Genomic DNA, 20,846 nt, shown 5'->3' with positions numbered 1-20,846 from the left:
TACGTTATGTTCAACTACGAAATGCCATCAAAATAAATTGGACTTAAAAAATGTTTTTGTACAAAAATCTTTTTTTTTCAATATCTTCTATTCTTTCAATCCCAATCATGCTTATTGGAATCAACGGCGGCTATTTTCCGGCAATCTGCCGGGTATGTTTTACAATTCAAAGAATTTAGATTGTATTGGTGTATTGACTCAAAGCGGAGCAGTAGTGATCTATTACAATCCGAAGTTATTGTATTGTTAATAGCCGTGTCAGCACTTCCAGGCGGCTATTATTGCGCTACTAATTTTTTTAAATCGCCTGACAGATTTTTATTTTGTCTTACCCTGACTTCTTGGAATTGACTTTTTTTGAATGATTTCAGTGACTTCTACTGCTTTGCAGTTAAAATTTGTGTTCGTGACGTCATTTGTGCTTTTAGTTCAATTGCGTGACTTACCTCACTCAAAAAATGACTTCTGAACTCACTTATGGAACTTTAAATTTTATGAACATTCACTAATTAAAGGTCAATAGTGTGCATCTAAGTAGTGCCAAACTTATATGCCCCAATTCCTGATTAATGAAGTCTTGAGTTTTAATATCGAATATTAATTTTGAAAAAGCTCCTTTAGGGCTTTTTCCTTGTAGAGCAAATGTGTCTCATAGAAATGACAATCCGAATCTAACCCAAAAAGTCTAGTGGTCTATTAAAAAGGTGGTGGTCGATCTGTTAATCTTACTTCTTTAGTTGTTTCAATTCATGGTAGGCCACAAGCGGCTATTTTCGGGCAATCTGCCGGCTATGCTTTGGGTGTGCTAGCTTTTTAAAGATCTGCACCTTTTTTGAGCTTCTTCACGCCAATGAGAAGTCAAATTACAGTGATTATAATCACGCTAGAGCAGTAAAGGGAGCGAAAAGCGAGTAGGTTTGAAACCTGATTTATTTCAAATAACATTTAAAGTAGTGAGAAGTTGGTATTTGAGCAATATTCTATTATTGAATAAGAATTTTTACGTTGTCAGTGTTTAGCAGCCACGTCAGCAATTCCAGGCGGCTATTATAGCTTTCCTAATTTTCTTTTTACTTCGTCTAACAGATTTTTGTTTTGTTTTACCCCGACTTTTTGACTTCAGTGACTTCTACTGCTTTGCAGTTAAAATTTGTCTGCGTGACGTCATTTCTGCTGTTAGGTCGATTGCGTGACATACCTAAAAAAATGACTTCTGAACTCACTTATGGAACTTTAATTTATGAACATTTACTGGTTAAAGATCAATAGTGTGCATCTAAGTATTGCCAAACTTATATGCCCTAATTCTTGAGTATTATTTTTGAGTTTTTGATTTCGAAACAGTTTTGAAAAAGCTATTTTAGGGCTTTTTCGTTATAGACCGTATTTGTATCATAAAAATGACAGTACGTGTCTAACCCAAAACATCTAGTGGTCTACTGAAGGAATTTTTTGGCCTATCGGCCTATCTTGTTTCTTTAGTTGTTTCAATTCGTGGAAGACCACAAGTGTCTATCGCGGCTATTTTCCGGCAATCGGCCGGCTATGTTTATTATATCGGGCGGTTTTAAAACGGTACATATGTTTTCTAATTATTATTAGCCGCCGTCAGCTTCTCAACGGCTATTGTTTAGTCGCTCTCCTTTTTACAGTTCAAAGAATTTGAATTGTATTGGGGCGCTGTATTTTTTTTAAGATCTGTTCACACATTTTCATAATTTTTGAAGTCAAATTGGAGTAGTGATTTTGGTCACGCGGAAACAGGGGATGTGGAGCAAAAAAGCGAGTGGTTTTGCGGCTCGACATTTTTTCGCTCTAATTTTAGAGTAGAGTGAGAAAACGGTGTTTGAACAAAAATTCGCTTTCTCGCTTGTGGTTTTTTTCTCATGCGTCAATTTCACTTTAATTTCGCTTTTTTTCAATTTTTTGGATCGGATTTTTTCTAATTGGTTTTCCAATCCATTCATAGTTGATTCTTTGACTAGTTTTTTGTTTGAACCAAGTTTCCATTTCCCAAGTGGTTTTTTGTTCACATGCCGAATTTTGACATTGATTTTGTTGTTTTTTTTTTCATTTCTGATTTTTTGAAATGATTTTACCAATTCACTCATAGTCCGTTCTAGTTCTAGTTTTTTGTTTAGTCAATGAAACTTCTTTGAATTGTACGTTAGGACTTGTCCTGCTTTTCGCTGTACTTTTTGATCACGGTTTTTTGTCTTACATAAGTCAAAGACTTGCCTCACTCACTGTTTCATCTGAATGGATTTAAAATTCTTTCACGGATTGGATTACGCAAGGTGGTGAAGGCTGTAAAAGTCAAGAGAAAAATCAAAAACAGGATAAACCGATAAAGCCCAACTTAATTTGTCTTTTTTGCATCACGTGATTGCGCACAGAAGCAGTAGTGGAGGATCAGTGGTGAATGTGGTTTGGAGTCAAAACTTGTGATCAATTTTCATAAAAAATATTATCCTGATGGCTATTTTTCCGTTTCATTTTTCCCCAATTTTTCCTGATAGGTTCAAATAATAGAATTGATTAGTTAATTGTAGAATAACTGTAAACATTTTATAAAGTGCTGAGTGATTTTTAACCTCGCGTCAATTCCGGATTCTCCGGCTATATATATTTTTGTAAAACGAAGTCAGTCATGCGGTCATGTCAGTCTTTTATGCGATTTTTTGCTTGATCGATTTTTCGTGACCCATTTGTCTTTTCGTCCTCAAAAGCGGCATAAAGAGGTAGCGCCCAGCGGTAATTAAGTGCTCTTAGGGCCTTTCACTGCTCACCATGTTGGTCTCCATGTTTGCGATTCACAGAACCTGTTTTTAAGACTTATACTGACGGTGTGAAGGACATTTCTTAGAGGTCAACCCCCCCCCCCCCCCAAACACCCCCTCCCCCCGTCACTTCAGCCCCCTCTCACTCCACCCACCCACCAATCCCCACCCCTGCACATCGTTCTGGCCGTAAGGGCCCCGTGCAGTAAAAACCCCCTCCCACTTGCCCATGGTGTGAAGGACGGTTCTTAGAGGTTAACCCCCCAACAACCCCTCCCCCCCCCCCCACCACTTCAGCCCCCCTCTCACTCCAACCACCAAACAACACCTACCCCTGCACATCGGTCTGGCCGTAAGGGCCCCATGCAGTAAACCCCCTCCCACAGTTTTCGCTTTACCTTTTTCGTTTTGGATTAGTCAAGCTTTTGTAAGTAAACTTTTGGCTTACATCACTCACTGTTTCAACTGAATGGATTTTAAATTGTTTCACGCATTAAATTACGCTAGGTGGTAAAGACAGTCAAAGGCAAAAGAGAAAAATCAAAAACAGGATAAACCGATAAAGCCCTGTCATTAAGTCATTGAGCATTAGTTTATCTTAAGTTCATTAGAGCGATTGCCAGTGTACATGTGTTTTAGAATCTCCCCGAAACTGCACACTGTATTAGAACAATTTTTCTATCTCTTCTTTTTTTCTGTTTCTGTTCCAATCCCGATGCGCGTTGTGTGATTACACTTATAGTCCCTCAATTTAAAGCCGAAATTCTTCAAATTTATCTAATCTAATGAAACTGCGGATCAAATTGTCAAGGAAAAAATTTCATCTACGAAAAAATTTGCACATAAATGAAATACAGTTTGATAAAAACGCAATTTTTCTAGTCTAACTGCTTACCCCTAGAAAACTAAGAGAATTTTGTAACTTTTTCCCAGTTATTCATCTCTTTGAGCAACTATGGTGTGACTAATGGATTTAACTTCAACTCGGACCATTGGCCACCCCCCCCCCCGTTGCGCTCACTTACGCCTCTTCAGTTAACCTAAAGCTAGCCTCAGTAAATCGTGGCTAGCTATTTTTTAATCTGTTGCTATTTTTTATTGATGCTTGATGCAATTAATATAATTTGATGTTCATTTTTGAGCTCATAGAGTTATGTGTTTTGCTAACTGTCATAGGTTGATGTTGCAGTAAAGTTGGTTAATCGGTCAAATTGGTAATTGTCAGCTCAATATTTTGAATTTTAATTATGGAATAGTTTTTTTTTTACAGTTCAAAGAATTTGAATTTTATTAGGCTGCTGTCTTTTTTAAGATCTGTTCACATATTTTGGAAATTTTAAAGTCAAATTGAAGTAATGATATTGGTAACTCTGAAACAGGAAGGGGAGCGTTAATTCAAGTGGTGTTGGTTGAGTGGAATTTTTTCGTTCTATTTTCAAAACAAAGTGAGAAAACGGCGTTTGAAAAATTTGCTGACTCGCTAGCGATTTTTGCACATGTAGATCATTTTCTGATTAGTTGTTCCAATCCATTCATAGTTGGTTAGCCAGGACTTCTCCTGCTTTGTTTTTGTTTTGTCTGACTCTTTCGTTTTACATTTGTTCACACAGTATAGCTGAAAGACTCATTGCACGGCACGACTAAGTCGTATGATATTTGAGTCGTAAATACTACAGAAGACTTTTAATCTTCAATATGTAAATTACCATCAGAAGAAGATGTTGATAAGTTTAACAGAAATAGTAGTAAGAAGACCGGTAAAGAGCTGGTGTTTTCGATATTAGTTATGTTTGCTCTGCAAACAAGACCACTGAACTTAGGTATGTTAATAACACTAATAGACAGATCATTGAGAATGCTTCACTGATATGTTATATAGATGCTAATAATTTATATGATTATGCATCAATGCAAAATTTACCTAATTAAGACTTTGAATTTGTTGACTTATTAATAAATTTACTATATAAGTTACCTCCACCACGAAATAAATTATTAAACAAAAGTGATGGTTTTGATTATTGTTATTGGGTTTATTGTAAGTTTAGAACAGAAATCTAACAAGGTTACTATTACTGTTGCTAATGAGGCGCAAATGAGCCTAATTAAGGGTTAGGTTCGAAAGCATGGCTGGATTCATTTGTCAATATAAAAGTTTTTTTAATTTTTTGCGTTTTGCTATTGTCTGTTGTACGTTTTGTTTTATGATTTAATCCCATTAGGAACAGGTCTCAGGTTGGTGAAAGGTACAGTTTTAATCCATTTACTTTGACACTAATTGTTTTCAATATTATCGGTTTTTTTATTTTTGTTGTTGCCTGATCTCTTAGTTTTGGTCATGACATGATCTGTTGCTTGGGATGCTTGAATTAATCGTCATTTCGTATGGATTGCTTGCTATGATTTGTACGTTCTTCATTTTCGAAAAAAAGGGGGTTTTTAGTTGTGCTAGTGTTTGTTGATCTCTTAGCCTTCTTTTAACCGCATCTCGTTAATAACAGCTCTAATTTTCATCTTTTTGACAGTGTCTGTTCTCAAAAGTTTTTGGTGATTTTTGAGTTTTGCGAGTGTTGTACTTGGTTAATAGTTTAAGTTCATGGCTAGTGGTTTTCATCTTTATGACACTATGTTCTCATTTTTTATTAACTAATTCTATTTGTTTTGCGTGTTGTACTTTTGTTTTCATTAGGCTTTTATTTTGTTTTCATTATATATGTCATTAGGTGAAGATCTCGGGTTCGTAAAAGGGACTATTTGAACCCATTTACTTTTACAGTTAATGTTTCAAAGAGGTAATAGCAATTTTGCGAGTTTTTATTGTTCACTCTTGTTTTATATCTGTCTTGTTAATGACAGCTCTCATCTGTTTCTAAGGATACTTGAATTAATCGTCATTAATTGAATTAATTGATAAGACGTAAAGAGCTGGTGTTTTCGATATTAGTTATGTTTGCTCTGCAAACAAGACCACTGAACTTAGGTATGTTAATAACACTAATAGACAGATCATTGAGACTGCTTCACTGATATGTTATATAGATGCTAATAATTTATATGATTATGCATCAATGCAAAATTTACCTAATAAAGACTTTGAATTTGTTGACTTATATTAAATTAATAAATTTACTATATAAGTTACCTCCACCACGAAATAAATTATTAAATAAAAGTGATGATTTTGATTATTGTTATTGGGTTATTTGGGTATGATTTAGAGTATAGTGACGAATATAAGGTTAAAACAGATACAATCCATTCATAGTCCGTAAGCCAGGACTTGTCCTGCTTTGTTTCTGTTTTGTCTGACCCTCTTTCGCTTTACATTTGTTCACATTGTAGTGCCGAAAAACGCATGTTTTCTGAATGACCCTTCCTCTCATTAACGGCATTTTTGCGCGTGACGTGATTTTATAGGTCATATGCGTGATTAGATTTTGATCATTCCTGATTAACGGCACTCAATAAAAATGATTTTGACACTTTAAAACTCGTGTGTAATAAAAATTCCTAATAAAAAGGCTTCCGCAGAGTGAATTTTAACAAGCCTTAATAATCAATCGCTGAATATTTTTTATATAGTTTTTTGAGCGCTGTCGATAACTTTTTCAACTTATATCTGTATCTCAATCGATCTGTATTATACATCACGCAAGTCTATTTCCAGCTCTTTCGGCAATCTACCGGCTCGGTTGTTCCAATTCCTCTTTTCTAAAAATGCTATATTTGTCATGTGATTAAAATTCATTTGTCAGGTGTGGTTGTGCGGTGGAAGATTGTTGATATCACCTTGTTCACATGTTGGTCACGTGTTCCGCAAACAGACACCCTACACTTTCCCTGGTGGAACCAGTCATGTCATCAACAAAAACACGAAGCGACTCGCAGAGGTATGGATGGACGAGTACAAGCAGATCTGGTATCACATAAACCCGAGTAAGTCACGCATGTACCGTGTACATAAAACTCAAATAACATGCACCATCTCATTGTTCAACTAAATATTTCCTTCGATTCTTTCGTTCTCACCATTATAACGTTAGTGTGCATAAGCTTTGGAACTACTCACAAATTAACAAAATTTTGTCCTCGGATAAGATCGCGCATTGCAGAATGTGAAGCGGCTTATGTCGGTGACCGTAAATTCTGTGTTAGATTGTAATTCTGGAAATGACTTCACTACTTAGAATCGATGTGTAAAAATGACGGTGTTTCAATGGGGGGGGGGCTACCCCCACCCCCGTTACAATGACGGCTAGACCTTTTTTAGGTGCCATTTCAAGAACTTAAAAAATTTTTCAATAATATTTTTCGTGGTTGGCAAATTTTTTTGCGAATTTGATGTTGTGAGAGTGATAGAAAATGATACAGTGATAGAGATATTTTTGTGAAAAGTTGGTGAGGTGAATAAATGAGGCTTTGTGATTTTCGAAAATCAATCCTTTTTCTAGTCTAATGAGACTAATGAAGCGCTGAAAAAGCAAAAGTGACTAACCTGACGGAATACTAAGGTAAAGGTGGAAAAAGATAGTGTAAATTTGATCAGTTTTTGTACCAATATAAGAACTTTTATAGTTTTGCGAGTCTGACACCGCTTAAGTGCTATTAATTTTATGGGTTTTATTGCCTATATGTTTGAATTATAATATTTTTGATGTGAGAAGTAGTAAATTGGAAGCTCGTTGAATTTCAAACTTGGCGAGAGGTTTCACGTAGAGTATCGAACTGAAGATACATGAGAATTAATGGAGAACAAAATAACGTAAAAAACGAAAGAAAGATTAAAGACATTGGGGTTACAAATTTGTCTGAAAATTGGTATAAAACGTAATTTAACGTATCAACGGTTAATAATAGTTTAAATCGAGCTTTTAGGGTGTATTTTTGTAGTGATTTTGTGTCAAAAACAGACCAAATTTGGAGAAAAATGTGCGAACAATGGTTTTTTGATGTTAAAGATTTTCAAATTGTTTTTCGCCTCCAAGAGGCAGTTTTAAGGATTTTAAAATATGTAAAAATATGGTAGGTTAAGTACTGTTGTGGAATCAGGAGTAAATTCTGTTAGTGATAATTTTTAATCTACCTTTTTGTATTTTTCGATTAAAAAAAAAGGTCAAAATTGTGCAAAAATTGGTGATTTTCGAGGTAAGAACATAGAGTACAATAGTTTTGCTAGTTAAATTGGAGCTGACAAGAAATGTATTTTAGGCAAAAGTTTGGTAAAACAAATCATAGTGAGTAATTGGATGTTTATATGACAATTTTTGTTAATTTTTTGTCAGTTTTCGTGTTTTTTGATAAGTAAAAAGGTAGGGAAAGATGGTGTTTCTCGGGGTAGGAATATAGAAAAAAGTTTTTTTTAGTTGAGACACATAACAAGAAAGATTTGTCGGTTAACAGCTTGGTGAAAAACATAATAGTGACTACTGTGTGCTGAATGTTTTTTTCTTCAAATTTTGTGTTTTAAATAAAAATTTCAACATTTTTGGGGAGCAAAAATTAAAAAAAAAACCACACAATCCGCTAAAATAGACGCCGCCAGAAGTTCAAAAATTTATAGTGCTTTTGATGGTATAAGGTTAAAAAATTTGTTTTTCGCCGCCAATGAGCAGTTTTATAGGTTTTAAAATTTGTTAAAGTTTGTTAGGTCAAATATTCTTAAGGAATCGGGTGTATATTGAATGTTATATAGTGATAATTGTATTTTGATTAAAAAGGTCGAAATTGTGCAAAATTGGTGCTTTCTGAGGTGAGAATGTAGAATAAAATTGTTTTGCTCGTTCAAATGGAGTTGAGAAGCGTTATTTTAGATAAAGTTTGGTCAAACAATTAACAATTAGTAATTGGGCGTTGTTTATATGTTACGTTTTGTCAATTTTTGTGTTTTTGATTAATAAAAAGGTGAAATTGGTGTTTCTCGCGGTAGGAATATAGAATGAAATAGTTTTGTTGGTTGAGACACAAATCACAAGAAAGACTTTTCAGCTAAGAGCTTGGTCGAACAATTAATAGTGACTATTGTGTGCTAAATGTTTTTTTAATATCGTGTTTTTACTTTAAAATATCATTTTTCTGGGGAGCAAAAATTAAAAAAACACAATCCGCTAAAATAGACGCCGCCAAATTTGACAGCGTTCAGCTTACAATGTCATTTTGATTATTTGTGTTGAAACTTAAGGTGAACTGTATGAGAGAATAAGAACAAAAAAGTGAGAAAATTCGTGTTTCTCGGCTAGGAATTTCTAATAAAACAGTTTTCCTTAGTTGAAACACAATATACAAGAAAGTTTTGTCTGTTAACAGCTTGGTGAAACAAATAATTTTGATTAACTGGGTGTTGCATATATGCTAATAATAGCGGCCGTTAGTCTCTCAGCGGTTGTTGTTTAGGCTTTACCTCTTTGTTAGCTTTACCTTTTGGCGGCTAATATTTTCAAAAAATGACAGTAGCAAATCATGTCTTGACAGCCAATGAGAAAACTCTGCTGAAAACACCTGCTGTGTCGCTCTACAGAATTATTGCCACAAACGGTTTTTTAGTTAGAACTGGAGTAAGAAGTTGGAACCATGAGGATATTTTCTCAAAAGAAACTGCACAACTTATGGTAACTGCAATGACAATGCCTCGGAACTAATAGCACTCTTCGCAACTAATACCGCTCCTCTGGCAAATTTTGCGTACCTCGGAACTAATAGCACTCATCCTTTTTACTGCGAGTTTATTGTGAGCCAAATAAATTGTTCTGTATAGAAATGGTCAGCCTATTGTTGGAACTCCGGTCTCGACAACTTCTAGCCATCGAAATTACTTAATACTCTGGAAGCCTTGGATTTTCTTGACAAAGATAAGCTTTGTATATCTCTGGATGATTATCCTGATCACTTATAGCTTTTGACTTAACTTCGGCGCAAAAGGCTTCTCATGACTGCATTCATCCAGAACTTACAAATTGCTGAATTTCGGTTCAACTCTCATTTGTCGGAAAATTGGCAGCCAAAGTTGAAATTCTGTTTTTGAGCCAAAGAGCTCAACGTTTTATGTTAATTCAGAAGAAAAAGTGACTAAGAACTCAATTATTACCTACCCTAACGATGGATAGTGATGAAATACGCTTTTTCTTGGGAAAATTTGTTCGTTGTATTAAAATATTAATTTTACGGAGTTTTTGCGGCGTGCAATTTGCCAAAGTAAATAATAGAAGGATTTTTATAGTTAATGGATCAGCAGCGCAATACGCGGATGGTTCTTATATTTCACGAAAACGACCTTTATTTGGCTAATCCCTCTGGAATCCAGATACAAAACTAACAACTGGTGTATTGCCGTCTGGTTATTTTTTACAACGAAGTAACTCGACTCAAACTTCACCAATTCAAAATCAAAACTCGCACAGACAACAAAGGGCACAATTATCTGAAAATTTTTGATTCCTTAATAAAATTGATCAAAATCGTTGAAATTATTGTCAAATGACGAAAATAATCCGGTGTGCTCTTCTCGCTTTGTACTGGGTTGTGTCTTCGAGATCTCTTTCACAAGCAGTTCGTTGCCTTCGTTAATTTTTCTTGGATCTTGAATCGTTTTTATTTTCTGGTCAAGACGGTCAACTTCGTTGTTCTTGACGATCAAATTCGTTGTGAGTTATTCTTTGGTTAAAATAAAATTCCTGAGTGTTTTTTGTAGAGCCGTAGAGTAATTTATGTTCCCGTTGTTCTGTATGTTTTCACTGAGGCAACAACTCTTCGTTTGCTAGATCACGAGATTTTGTTAAAAGTCACTATCTTGATGGGGAATTTTTTCAGTCATAACTTTGTTTCGTCAAGAAAATGCACTTTGAATGGTAACAACACTCTGTAAGCAAACTTTGAATTGAATTGAAAAGAAAATGCAATACCAATAAAAACTATTTAAGATCACTTTGTTATTTCAGTTTTATTTTGTCGGTTGCACAGATAATCCAAAAATAGAACTCATACTCAAACTCAACCAAGTTTTATGGTTGCCCACCCGAGTTATGTCTACCATCTGATGATTCCAATCATTCCTGAGGTTCTAAGAAACAAAAGGGTCTTTATAGAAACAAAAGTGTAGTAATCGACGGCAAATTGTCAAAAACATGCTTTTTGTTCTTATTCTCTCATAGCTTTCACCTGCAATTTCAACAAACAATCAAAATGACACTCTACGCTGAACCCTGTCCAATTTGGCGGCGTCTATTTTAGCGGATTGTGTTTTTTTAATTTTTGCTTCCCAAAATGTTGATATTTTTAAAAAACAAAATTGAAAGAAAACATTCAGCACACAGTAGTCACTATTATTTGTTTTACCAAGCTGTTAACCGACAAATCTTTCTTGTTATTTGTGTCTCAACTAAAAAAACTTTTTTATTCTATATTCCTACCCCGAGAAACACCATCTTTACCTTTTTATTTATCAAAAAACACGAAAATTGACAAAAATAACAAAAATTGTCATATAAACACCCTCACTATTTGTTTTTAACAAACTTTTGTCTGAATTAAATTTCTTGTCAACTCCATTTTAACCAGCAAAACTATTTTTTTCCTTGTTCTTACCTCGAAAGTCTCCAATTTTTGCACAATTTTGATCGTTTTTTATCGAGAAATACAAAAATGTAGGTTAAAAATTATCACTAAATAACATATAATTTACATCTGATTCCACAACAGTACCTAACCTACCATATTTTTTACATATTTTAAAATCCTTAAAACTGCCGCTTTTAGGCGAAAAACAATTTTTTGAAAATCTTTATCATCAAAAAAAACCAGTGTTCGCACTTTTTTTCCAAATTTGGTCTGTTGTTGACTCAAAATAACTCCAAAAATACACGTTAAACGTTCTATTAAATCTCTTTTTAACCTTTTGCTTACAAATGTAATTGGGTCCCATAACACGCATTTCCGGACACAGTACTGACCACATAAAATTACGTTTTATACCAATTTTCAGACAAATTTGTAACCCCAATGTCTTTAATCTTTCTTTCGTTTTTTACGTTATTTTGTTCTCCAATAATTCTCATGTATCTTCAGTTCGATACTCTACTTGAAACCTCTCGCCAAGTTTGAAATTCAACGAGGTTCCAATTTACTACTTCTCACCTCAAAAATATTATAATTCAAACATATAGGCAATAAAACCCATAAAATTAATAGCACTTGTGCGGTGTCAGACTCGCAAAACTATAAAGTTCCTATATTGGTAGAAAAACTGATCAAATTTGCACTATATTTCTCTACCTTTACCTCAGTATTCCTTCAGGCTAGTCAGGTTTGGTTTTGCAGTCCGTCATTAGTATCATTAGAATAGAAAAAGGATGCCGAATTTTTTAAATCAAAATTTTTGGAAAAGTTTCAAGTTTCATTCATTCACCTCATCAACTTTTCAGCAGAATTTTTACAAGTTCTATCACTCTCAACTCCAAATTCACAAAAATTTTTGAAAAGTTTTATCATTTTTTTGAAAGAGTACCTAAAAAAAGCCTGTAACGGGGGGGGGGGGGCAGGTCCCCCGTTAAAATACCCACATTTAATTACTGCTGTTTAATCTGAAGTGGTTTCAGCTGTGCATAATATTAACATGGGTGATATCAGCGATCGACTGGCTCTGAAGGAGAGACTGAATTGTAAGCCATTCAAGTGGTATTTGGATAATATATGGCCGGGATCTCAGTTCAACCTGGACTTGTCTAACTTTGGCCAAATTCGCAATAAACTCTCGGAGTGCCTTGACACCATGTCCAGGAGTGACGGGGCGACAGCCGGATACTCCACCTGCCACAACCAGGGTGGAAACCAGGTACTTCCGCTGCTTTCGAGTCTAAGCTAACTAACAGCTCAAATGATGTTCGTGGCAATTATTTGGGTCCTATTGTTCTGTTTTGTGCAATTTTTAATAGCCGCCGTCAGCCTCTAGGACGGCTATTATTTAGGCGCTCTCCTTTTTTAATTCGCTTTAACTTTTGATCACGTTTTTCGTTTTACACAAATCAGGATTTTCACGCTTGACCTCTGACGTATTTCACTCACTGTTTCAACTGAATGGATTCAAAATTCTTTCACGCATTGAATTACTTAATGTAGTGCATACGGTCAATGTCAAAAGTGCAAAATGAAAAGAAACGCGATAAACCGATGTCATTAAGTCATAGTGCAACCCGTCATTAAGTCATAGTGCATTTGGTTAAAAAAATTCATTCAAGCGATCCCAGCTGGCGTTAGTATTATGCTTAATAGCCTTCAGTTTAGAAACTGAATTAAATGTAATTTTGGAATCTAACTGAATATGCAAAATTTACAGACCAAACAAGAACTCTTGACACAGAAAAATTTTGTCAATTTCTATCTCTTCTTTTCTGTTTCAATCCAGATTTGCGTCTAGCGGCGGCTATTTTCCGGCAATCTGCAGGCTATGTTTCGCTTGTCAAATTTCCGTTTGTCGATTTTACGTTTGTCAGTTTTCCGAGCTTGTATCCGGGTTCACCACCATAAACTTTTCTTGGCCACCATATCCAAGCGATCTATTGAGTTTATGGTAACTTGGCAAACATATAGCTGACCATGGAAAAAAAACAACATTGCTCTTAAAGCAGCCACACATTGCACTCTGAGTTGAGAAAAACTCATCAAGACACGTGCAAATATATTAGCACTGTGGTTGTTTTGCGATTTTTTTCCTGACGCTTTTAACTTTTGTCCTCAAGACGGAATTTTCTGAGTACCTGTCTTAGAGCTCTGCTAGTGGTTAAGTGTACATATAATCACGCTGCTGAGAAGACATGAGATCTTAGTGTAAAGGGCAGTATTCGGCGCATTGGACCCCCTCTCAACTCCTCCCACCCACCCCCCCCCCCCCAGCCCCCAGTAATGCGTATCATGTATCTGCAGCGGTAAGAGAGGGGAGATCATTAAAAAATATTTGAAAAAAAAACTTTTGATAAAATTTTGATATCAATAAAATACTCACAGTTTTAACGATTTTTTCCCAAACGTTAAAACAAAAACAAAAAAACAAGAACCACTTACCGGTTTTGTTTTGTAACTCCGTTGAATAAAACAAAGTGTTCAATGAATTTAATCACACATAAAATTTAGTTGAATGAGCAATTCATATGTTGTGTCTAATCTAACAAAGAAACCGAACAAATTCGTTTTCTTTCAACCAAACTTGTTCGTGTCAACCAAATTGGAACTGAAATTTAAAATTGAGAATGAATCAAACTCAAACTGAGATATTTATATACACACAAATTATAAACAATATTACACAACAGTTCCAAAAACTAATAAAGGCATCAAACTACTATTATTTGTATCATCCAAAAATAAGCCACCACTACCAGAAAGTATTTATATACATGAACCATTTAGAGCAGAACTACTAGCAACAATATCTGAAAAAGAAAAATCAGAGACACCACTATTACCACCACCACCCAATTTTGACACCTCCACCATATCAAAGCGCTACTGCATCCCCAAATCCAACTATTAGTAACAATGGACCCAACTATTCACAAGAACCAGTACAAACTTATGAGACAGCAGATAATAGTCCCCGACCAAATATTAAACCACTAATACCATCAGTAAAATTGAAATATAAAGTCCACCTCCAATAGATTTTAAACAATTAATAAAATGCACAACAGAAGCCTAAACGAAGTTAGATACTTGGATACACAATCAATGGAGAACTATGAAATATAACTATACATACAACACCTATCATTATCACGCTTGTATATCCAAACGATGGACGTTTCACCTTTGTACTCAATGATAATAATATCTCTTTCGAAATAACAAACCAACTGTGATTTAATTTCGAAATAGCTAACCTTCATCCACAAGAGCAAACCATTCATTTTACTATTCATACATTGATGTCACAATTCAACCTGAATATCCTCCCATTCATCCACTCATTTACTCAACCTAGTATGTTAACTATTCATCCATTAAGTCCACTATATCCATCCTCTATCCATCATTTTCATCAACTATTCAATTCATCTCCGCTACACATTCTATTACTCCTTCACCTACTCATCCATTTCACAAATCTATTCATCTCCAACATCCACACACCTACTCATCCTCGCCATCATTTAATATCCTATCGTCTACCTTTCTCCTCCTCTTTCTCAGTGACTTTAATGAGAGGTTCTGCCACAATGCTGATCGCCAGAGATCCCCGGTTATGAGACTCATTCCTGTGACAACACCCTCAGCCCCACACTGGTTAATTTACTGTCTTGGCTCACCCAATTTTAGTTGGCCAGTTATTGCTGTGCGCGAACTTGTTCGTCACCCAATGAGTGGGGGCAATGCTCATTTCTGCCGTTCAACCCGATTGTGTGGGTTGATGATGACGAAATTTTGAAGACCCGATTGTGAGGGTTTCTGGGAACAAACAAAAGGCAAATACTCAATTGCGTGGGCACCATGGTGATTTGTGGGCATAAGGCTAATCGCAAGAAAACTTTGAGAATCAACTGAACTTAGAAATGATTTCAACCATGAGTTCCCCAACCAAGCATACCTTAAATTTATGATTTTACTTTCAGAACTAACCCACCTCTTTCAGAACCAACCTATAACGAATAAACCAACGTATGCGGAGACATTTGAACACTAACCGCCCATAAGAGAGATATAACAATTCAACATACCAATCGACCACCTTACCAACTAACCATTTAACCATAATAATGTTTAACCATGCCGTTAACATAGAAATTAGCAGCATTTAATAAGCAAATATCAATCTACCTACCTACCTTAAAACATAATTTTCAACATACTACTTTCACATGTAATGAATAACAATTGATAGATAACAATCCAACTAATATTATTATTTTTATTATTATTAATGTATGTACAATCAAGTTCAATCAATATAAAAGGCATCAATAAGTAAAATAGAAAGTTCGAAATTTCGGAAAGATTAGTTTGTGCTCCTGTTTTTTCAGAGTTTCCTATAAAACCAATTGATTGCTCTTGTTGCTGGGAGCCATTTCAAGCGCCGGGAAGGGCTTCTGCTGGCTCTGCTTGCTTTTACTCTTTTTCTTGGTGTTCTTGGCTAGCCTCGTAGAAGTTGATTAGTTCGTTGTATTTCTATGCGTGGTAAGATATCAATAAATTTTTATTCAAAGTAAAAAAGTCGTTTATTAAGATTAATTATTCAAGAAGTAATAAATATTGAGAGTGGGAAAAGTAGATAAAAAATAAATAAATAAATAAAAATTGGGCTGCGCTCGCGTCGGGGATTGAATTACTGAGCCTCACCTGATCAAAGAATTAGTGGGCTGCGCTAGTCGTAAAAAGTGTAATTTTGTTCATGAAGGCAAGCGTTAAGACGCGTTAAAATAAATTGAGGGAAGGAAGCGTTTTGAAGAATGAATTAAAATACAGAAGGAATAATAATTAGCAGTTAAAAGTGCTATGCTAAACTAAACCTTAAAACCACTGAACCAAACCGCGCATAGCACTGTATTATGTCGTTAGTTGTATAACCGTAACTTGAATGTGAATGTGAGTAAATGAGAACATTTTCTTGGTTTAAAATGATGTTAATCGATTAAGATTTTTCAGTAGATAAAAGCTGTGTAAATTGCTGTTGTTTTCCTTGTGTTTTTCTTAGCTAAGCTCAGAATTTATTAGATGAGCGGCTGGCTTAGCTGTTCGGTTAGCACGATGTTTGTTCGACTTTTGCGCCGAATTAACTACGGAAGCGGCTGGCAATAAGTCATTGGACGATGGTTGTTTTGCCTTTTCTACGATTTAGGAACTGGTAAAGAACATTAGCAGGACAGATGGTCCAGTGTGCTTTGATAACTGTTTTTTGGACGTTGTCGTTTTTCTGGATCAGTTCAAGTATTGATTCGATCTTGTTTTCTTTTGCCCGTTTCAGGTACTCATGTTGCTAATCTGATCTGAAAATCTCTTACTGCAGGTATATTGGCCTCTTCATGGAGTTTTTTGACGCTGTACCAGCGGGGTTTCCTCATACAAATTCTTAATGCTCTATTTTGGGTCCGTTGTATGTTGTTGATAATTGAGTTAGATCGGTCAATCCAGCAGGCATTAGCTTAGAGAAATAGAGGTCGAACCCTTGATTTATACAAGGTCAGCAAGCACTCTTCATCAGTGCTGATCTGACTGAGCCGCCATGGTTGCTAGATTTTTTTGTTTGCTCTTGCCATCAAACTTTTGCAGTGTTCGTTCCACTTTAGATGTGGGGTAAGGTTTACGCCAAGAAATTTGATTGAATTTGCGTCTTTAATTCGTGTACCATTGATAAAAAGGTCTAAACTTGAAACTTTCTTTGACGGATTTTTAAAAAGCATAAAATTTGTTTTTCCTGGATTTATTCTTATCATTTTTTCGCACCATTTGATCAATTTGTCTAGTGAATACTGAAGTTTCTCTTGAATTTTTCTACAGGAGCGCGACCTGTAGTAAAGGGCATAATCATCAGCAAATTGAGAAATTTGTGTCGAGAAATTTGTAGTTTTGAGCAAATTATCAGTTGTGCAACAGTTCCTTCTATACGCACTTTGCATTTCACCGAAGACATCATTTTTTTCGCAGTGCGCTAGGACAATATTCTTTACTGCTGTTTCACAAATTTTTGCAATGCAATTGGTTAGGCTGATTGTCGGCAGTTTTCTGCATTTTTTTGTTTTTGTTCGGCTTTGGTAACATTTTGACTTGTGACTCTTTCCATGTAGTTGGAACATAAGAATTGTTTATTGAGCTAGTTATCAGGAGACAAATATATGCTTTGAGATATTTAGGTAGCCTTTTCAGGATGTTATAGCTGATTTGATCTGGTCCTGGACTTGATCTTCTTGTTTTGTTCAAAATTTCTTCATAATCGTCTACTTTTATAATGCAGTAGTTATTTGGTTTAATATTTTGGTATTAGAGAAACATTTTTGTCTCGTTGGACTTTCTCGAAGGGCTCATTTAGTTCCAAGTTTTCGTATATATGATCTTTCATTGTATCCTGTAGAAGAGTTTTGAATATCTCGCATTTCTCAATGTCTGTTTTCGCTCTGATTTGTTTATATGAGACTTCAACACTTTGTTCAATTTCATTTGGTTTTTTTGAATCACCACATTAGGCTTTAGCTGCTCTCCAAAAGCTTTTGCTCCCTTTATTTTGAGCACTTGCGATAAATTTTGATTGTTTGATTTTTTCCGATTGTTTCATGGACCTCTTTATTTCTCTTTGGAGAAAATTTATTTCCTTTTTCAGGAATTTGTACTGTTCTCCGTTTGTTCTTCTCAGCTCTCTTGTTTTCTTTTTTTCTTCTTTTCCCGGATAAGTTTAGTAGTTTCATTTCCAAAGGGAAATCTTTTTGTAGGATATACGATTTCTGTAGCGAGAATTGAATGATCTGTACAAGTAATTCATTTAGTTGATTTAGTTCTGCTTTTGGATAGACTGGTGGATATAGCACAGAGTTTTCGTATTCTTGTCTGACAATCTGGTTGAATTTTTTGGAGTTGATTTTTGTCTTCAAATCGAATTCGCTCTGAGTCACTATATTCAAGGTAGTAATGTTTGAGCTGTGGTCACTACCAAAGTCATCGGAAACATAAAATGTGTCAAAAAGTTTGAAGACTGATTGATCGGCGAAATGTAGATCAAGCATATTTTGACATTCTCCTTGATATGATTGATGTGTGATAACCGTTACTTAAAAGCTTGAATGTTCCAGATTCAATAGTTTCAATTATTTCATCACCGTTTTCAGGGTTATATTTGCAATTCAGCTCTTGATGTGGAGCGTTGAAATCTCCACAGATGGAAACGTTTTTCATTTCAGTTTCAAAATTTTCTTATAGATTCAAATCGCGACCTGGTGAGTTGTAAAGAGCTATAACCCAGAGATGACCTATAACAAGTACTTCAAAGCATGCTTTTATTATTTCCCCGCTATTATTATTAAACTTTCCTCGCTTGTTTCTATCTAACTTTTTTGGTTTAACTTCTATTATTGTCGTTCCCTTCTTTGCTAAAATGATTGAGCCATATGACTTACTTGCTCTCGTTTCTGTAACTACGAAATAATCATCGGTTAGATTTTATTTTGCCAGCTCTTGACTTCATTCAGGCACACAATATCAATCTCCTTTTCCTTCAAAAATACGAGAAGTTCTAATATTTTGTTTGATAAGCCTCGGCAGTTCCATTGCATAATTTTAATTTTGTCCATGTTGGCTGAATTGATGGCTGTATGTTGAAATTTGTTGCCTTGGAACATTCTTGAAATTGTTGTTAGCATTTTTGATGCTATCATGAACTATTTGACCTTCTATTTTATCACCGAAAATTCTGCTTGCACTAATACTGACAACATTGGTGATATCACTGTAAGACATTGTATTGAAGGTTGAACGGATTTTGCTGAGTACTTATGTTTATTGTTGAGACAGTTGAGTTTGGTTGTAACATTTCGGTTTGTCTGTTTGCCACTGCTGAGTACTTGATATCTTGTTTTTTCTTTGTCGCATCAACAACTGCGTTTTGATAGGAGGAGCATCCTTTGTACACAGATGCGTGCGATCCACCACAATTTGCACATTTGGCATTTTCTTTTGGTTCGGCGCATTGTTTTACTGTCTGCTAGTCTGAGCATCGCAGGCAACGCTGCTCTTCTTTACACTCAATGGCGGAGTGTCCATATTTCTGACACTTGAAGCATTGTTTAACATGTGGCGGCTCTTTGCTTGGTCCACATCTCTAGATCAGCCAACCAACATTTACAGCGTGCTTTTGTGCTGCTAAAACATGATTTGTTGAATCTGTTATTACTCTGATAAGCTTTGTAGGTTTGCCACTTGCTCGGCTTATAATCCTTGACACTTTTACTACATTCATTCCGTTATTGCTCAAGAGTTCCTTTTTATTTCATTTTCTTGGATGCCGTGATGCACATTGACTATAACGAAGCTTGGTTTGGGCTTGGCTTTTGGCAATGTATTTCTGGTGTTCACATTAGCGTTAGGGAATTTTTGTTGCAGGTTTGTATTTGACATGAGACTATCTCTGGAGGCTTTGTTTTCCGGTTGGATAAAGAAATCGAAAGAGTTTGGCAATTCTCTAATTCGTTGTATTTTCAGTTGTGGGATTTTTGTCTTCGTAGGTCGGGCAAAATGAACTTGAGTTGGCCTCGGATTGATTGTTATAGCTTTTGGTCTAACTTGCTCTGATATCGAATTCCTCTCATTTTGGTTTCGAAAACGCTTACGTTTGTTTTGAACTTGAATAAAATCTTGTTTATCCTGTGAAGTATCATCAGCGGTTGCTCTTGCTTCTGATAGGAGAGCGCTCAGTTGGCTCTTTTTGGCCAGGGCCCCACTGAGGGCTATTGCTTAGCAGAACGACGAGGATAAGGATTTGAAACAACTTTTAAAGCGTAAAGACTAAGTGAAAAAAGCCAATTAAAGGTCAGGATTTTGAAAAGCAACTTTTAGTGAAAAATCTCTTTTTTATGAAAGACTCACTCCCAAAGGACGTTCCTACACAAAGTGGAGTACTTGCTTGTGGCTTTCTTATCACACTTTGAGGTGCTGATCCGAAAGTGACACTAATAGCGGTTTAATCATCATGAACAACAATTAGGCTAAACAATCCAGGATAGATAACAATCCAACTAATATAATATATATTATATTATATATTATATATTTTATATTATATATTATATTATATTATATTATATATATATATATATATCATGTTATATTTTATATTAGTTTATATATTATATTATATTATATTATATTATATTATATATATTATATTATATATATTATACCTTATATTATATTATACTGTATTATATTTTATTATATTATATTGTATTACATTATTTTTCATTATTGTATAGTTTTTTTTCTTATGACAAAATGTAAATTTAAATTAGAAGGGAACGAACTACAATAGCATATAGACAAAATGTATGTGAGGTTTAATCAGAACAGTTACAGAAAGGTCGAGAACAGTATTTACAAAAATGGTGG

The 20,846-nt window shown here is 35.1% G+C and overlaps 1 protein-coding gene across 4 annotated transcripts in view; it reads left to right on the top strand.

Annotated features, from left to right (window-relative positions):
* Nucleotides 1-20,846, top strand: part of LOC142358617 (polypeptide N-acetylgalactosaminyltransferase 1-like) — a 102,252-nt gene that overhangs the window by 43,341 nt on the left and 38,065 nt on the right. For all 4 annotated transcript variants that reach the window (XM_075410063.1, XM_075410065.1, XM_075410067.1 and 1 more), the window contains 2 exons: nucleotides 6,536-6,716; nucleotides 12,368-12,603. In XM_075410063.1, coding sequence (XP_075266178.1) covers nucleotides 6,536-6,716; nucleotides 12,368-12,603 — 417 coding nt within the window. The remainder of the gene's footprint in view (nucleotides 1-6,535; nucleotides 6,717-12,367; nucleotides 12,604-20,846) is intronic.

Source organism: Convolutriloba macropyga, chromosome 2, assembly GCF_964194025.1.
Source record: "Convolutriloba macropyga chromosome 2, txConMacr16.3, whole genome shotgun sequence".
In the NCBI taxonomy this organism is placed as follows: domain Eukaryota; kingdom Metazoa; phylum Xenacoelomorpha; order Acoela; family Convolutidae; genus Convolutriloba; species Convolutriloba macropyga.
Note: the sequence above shows the minus strand (reverse complement) of the source record. Positions and strands in the feature narration are given on the sequence as shown.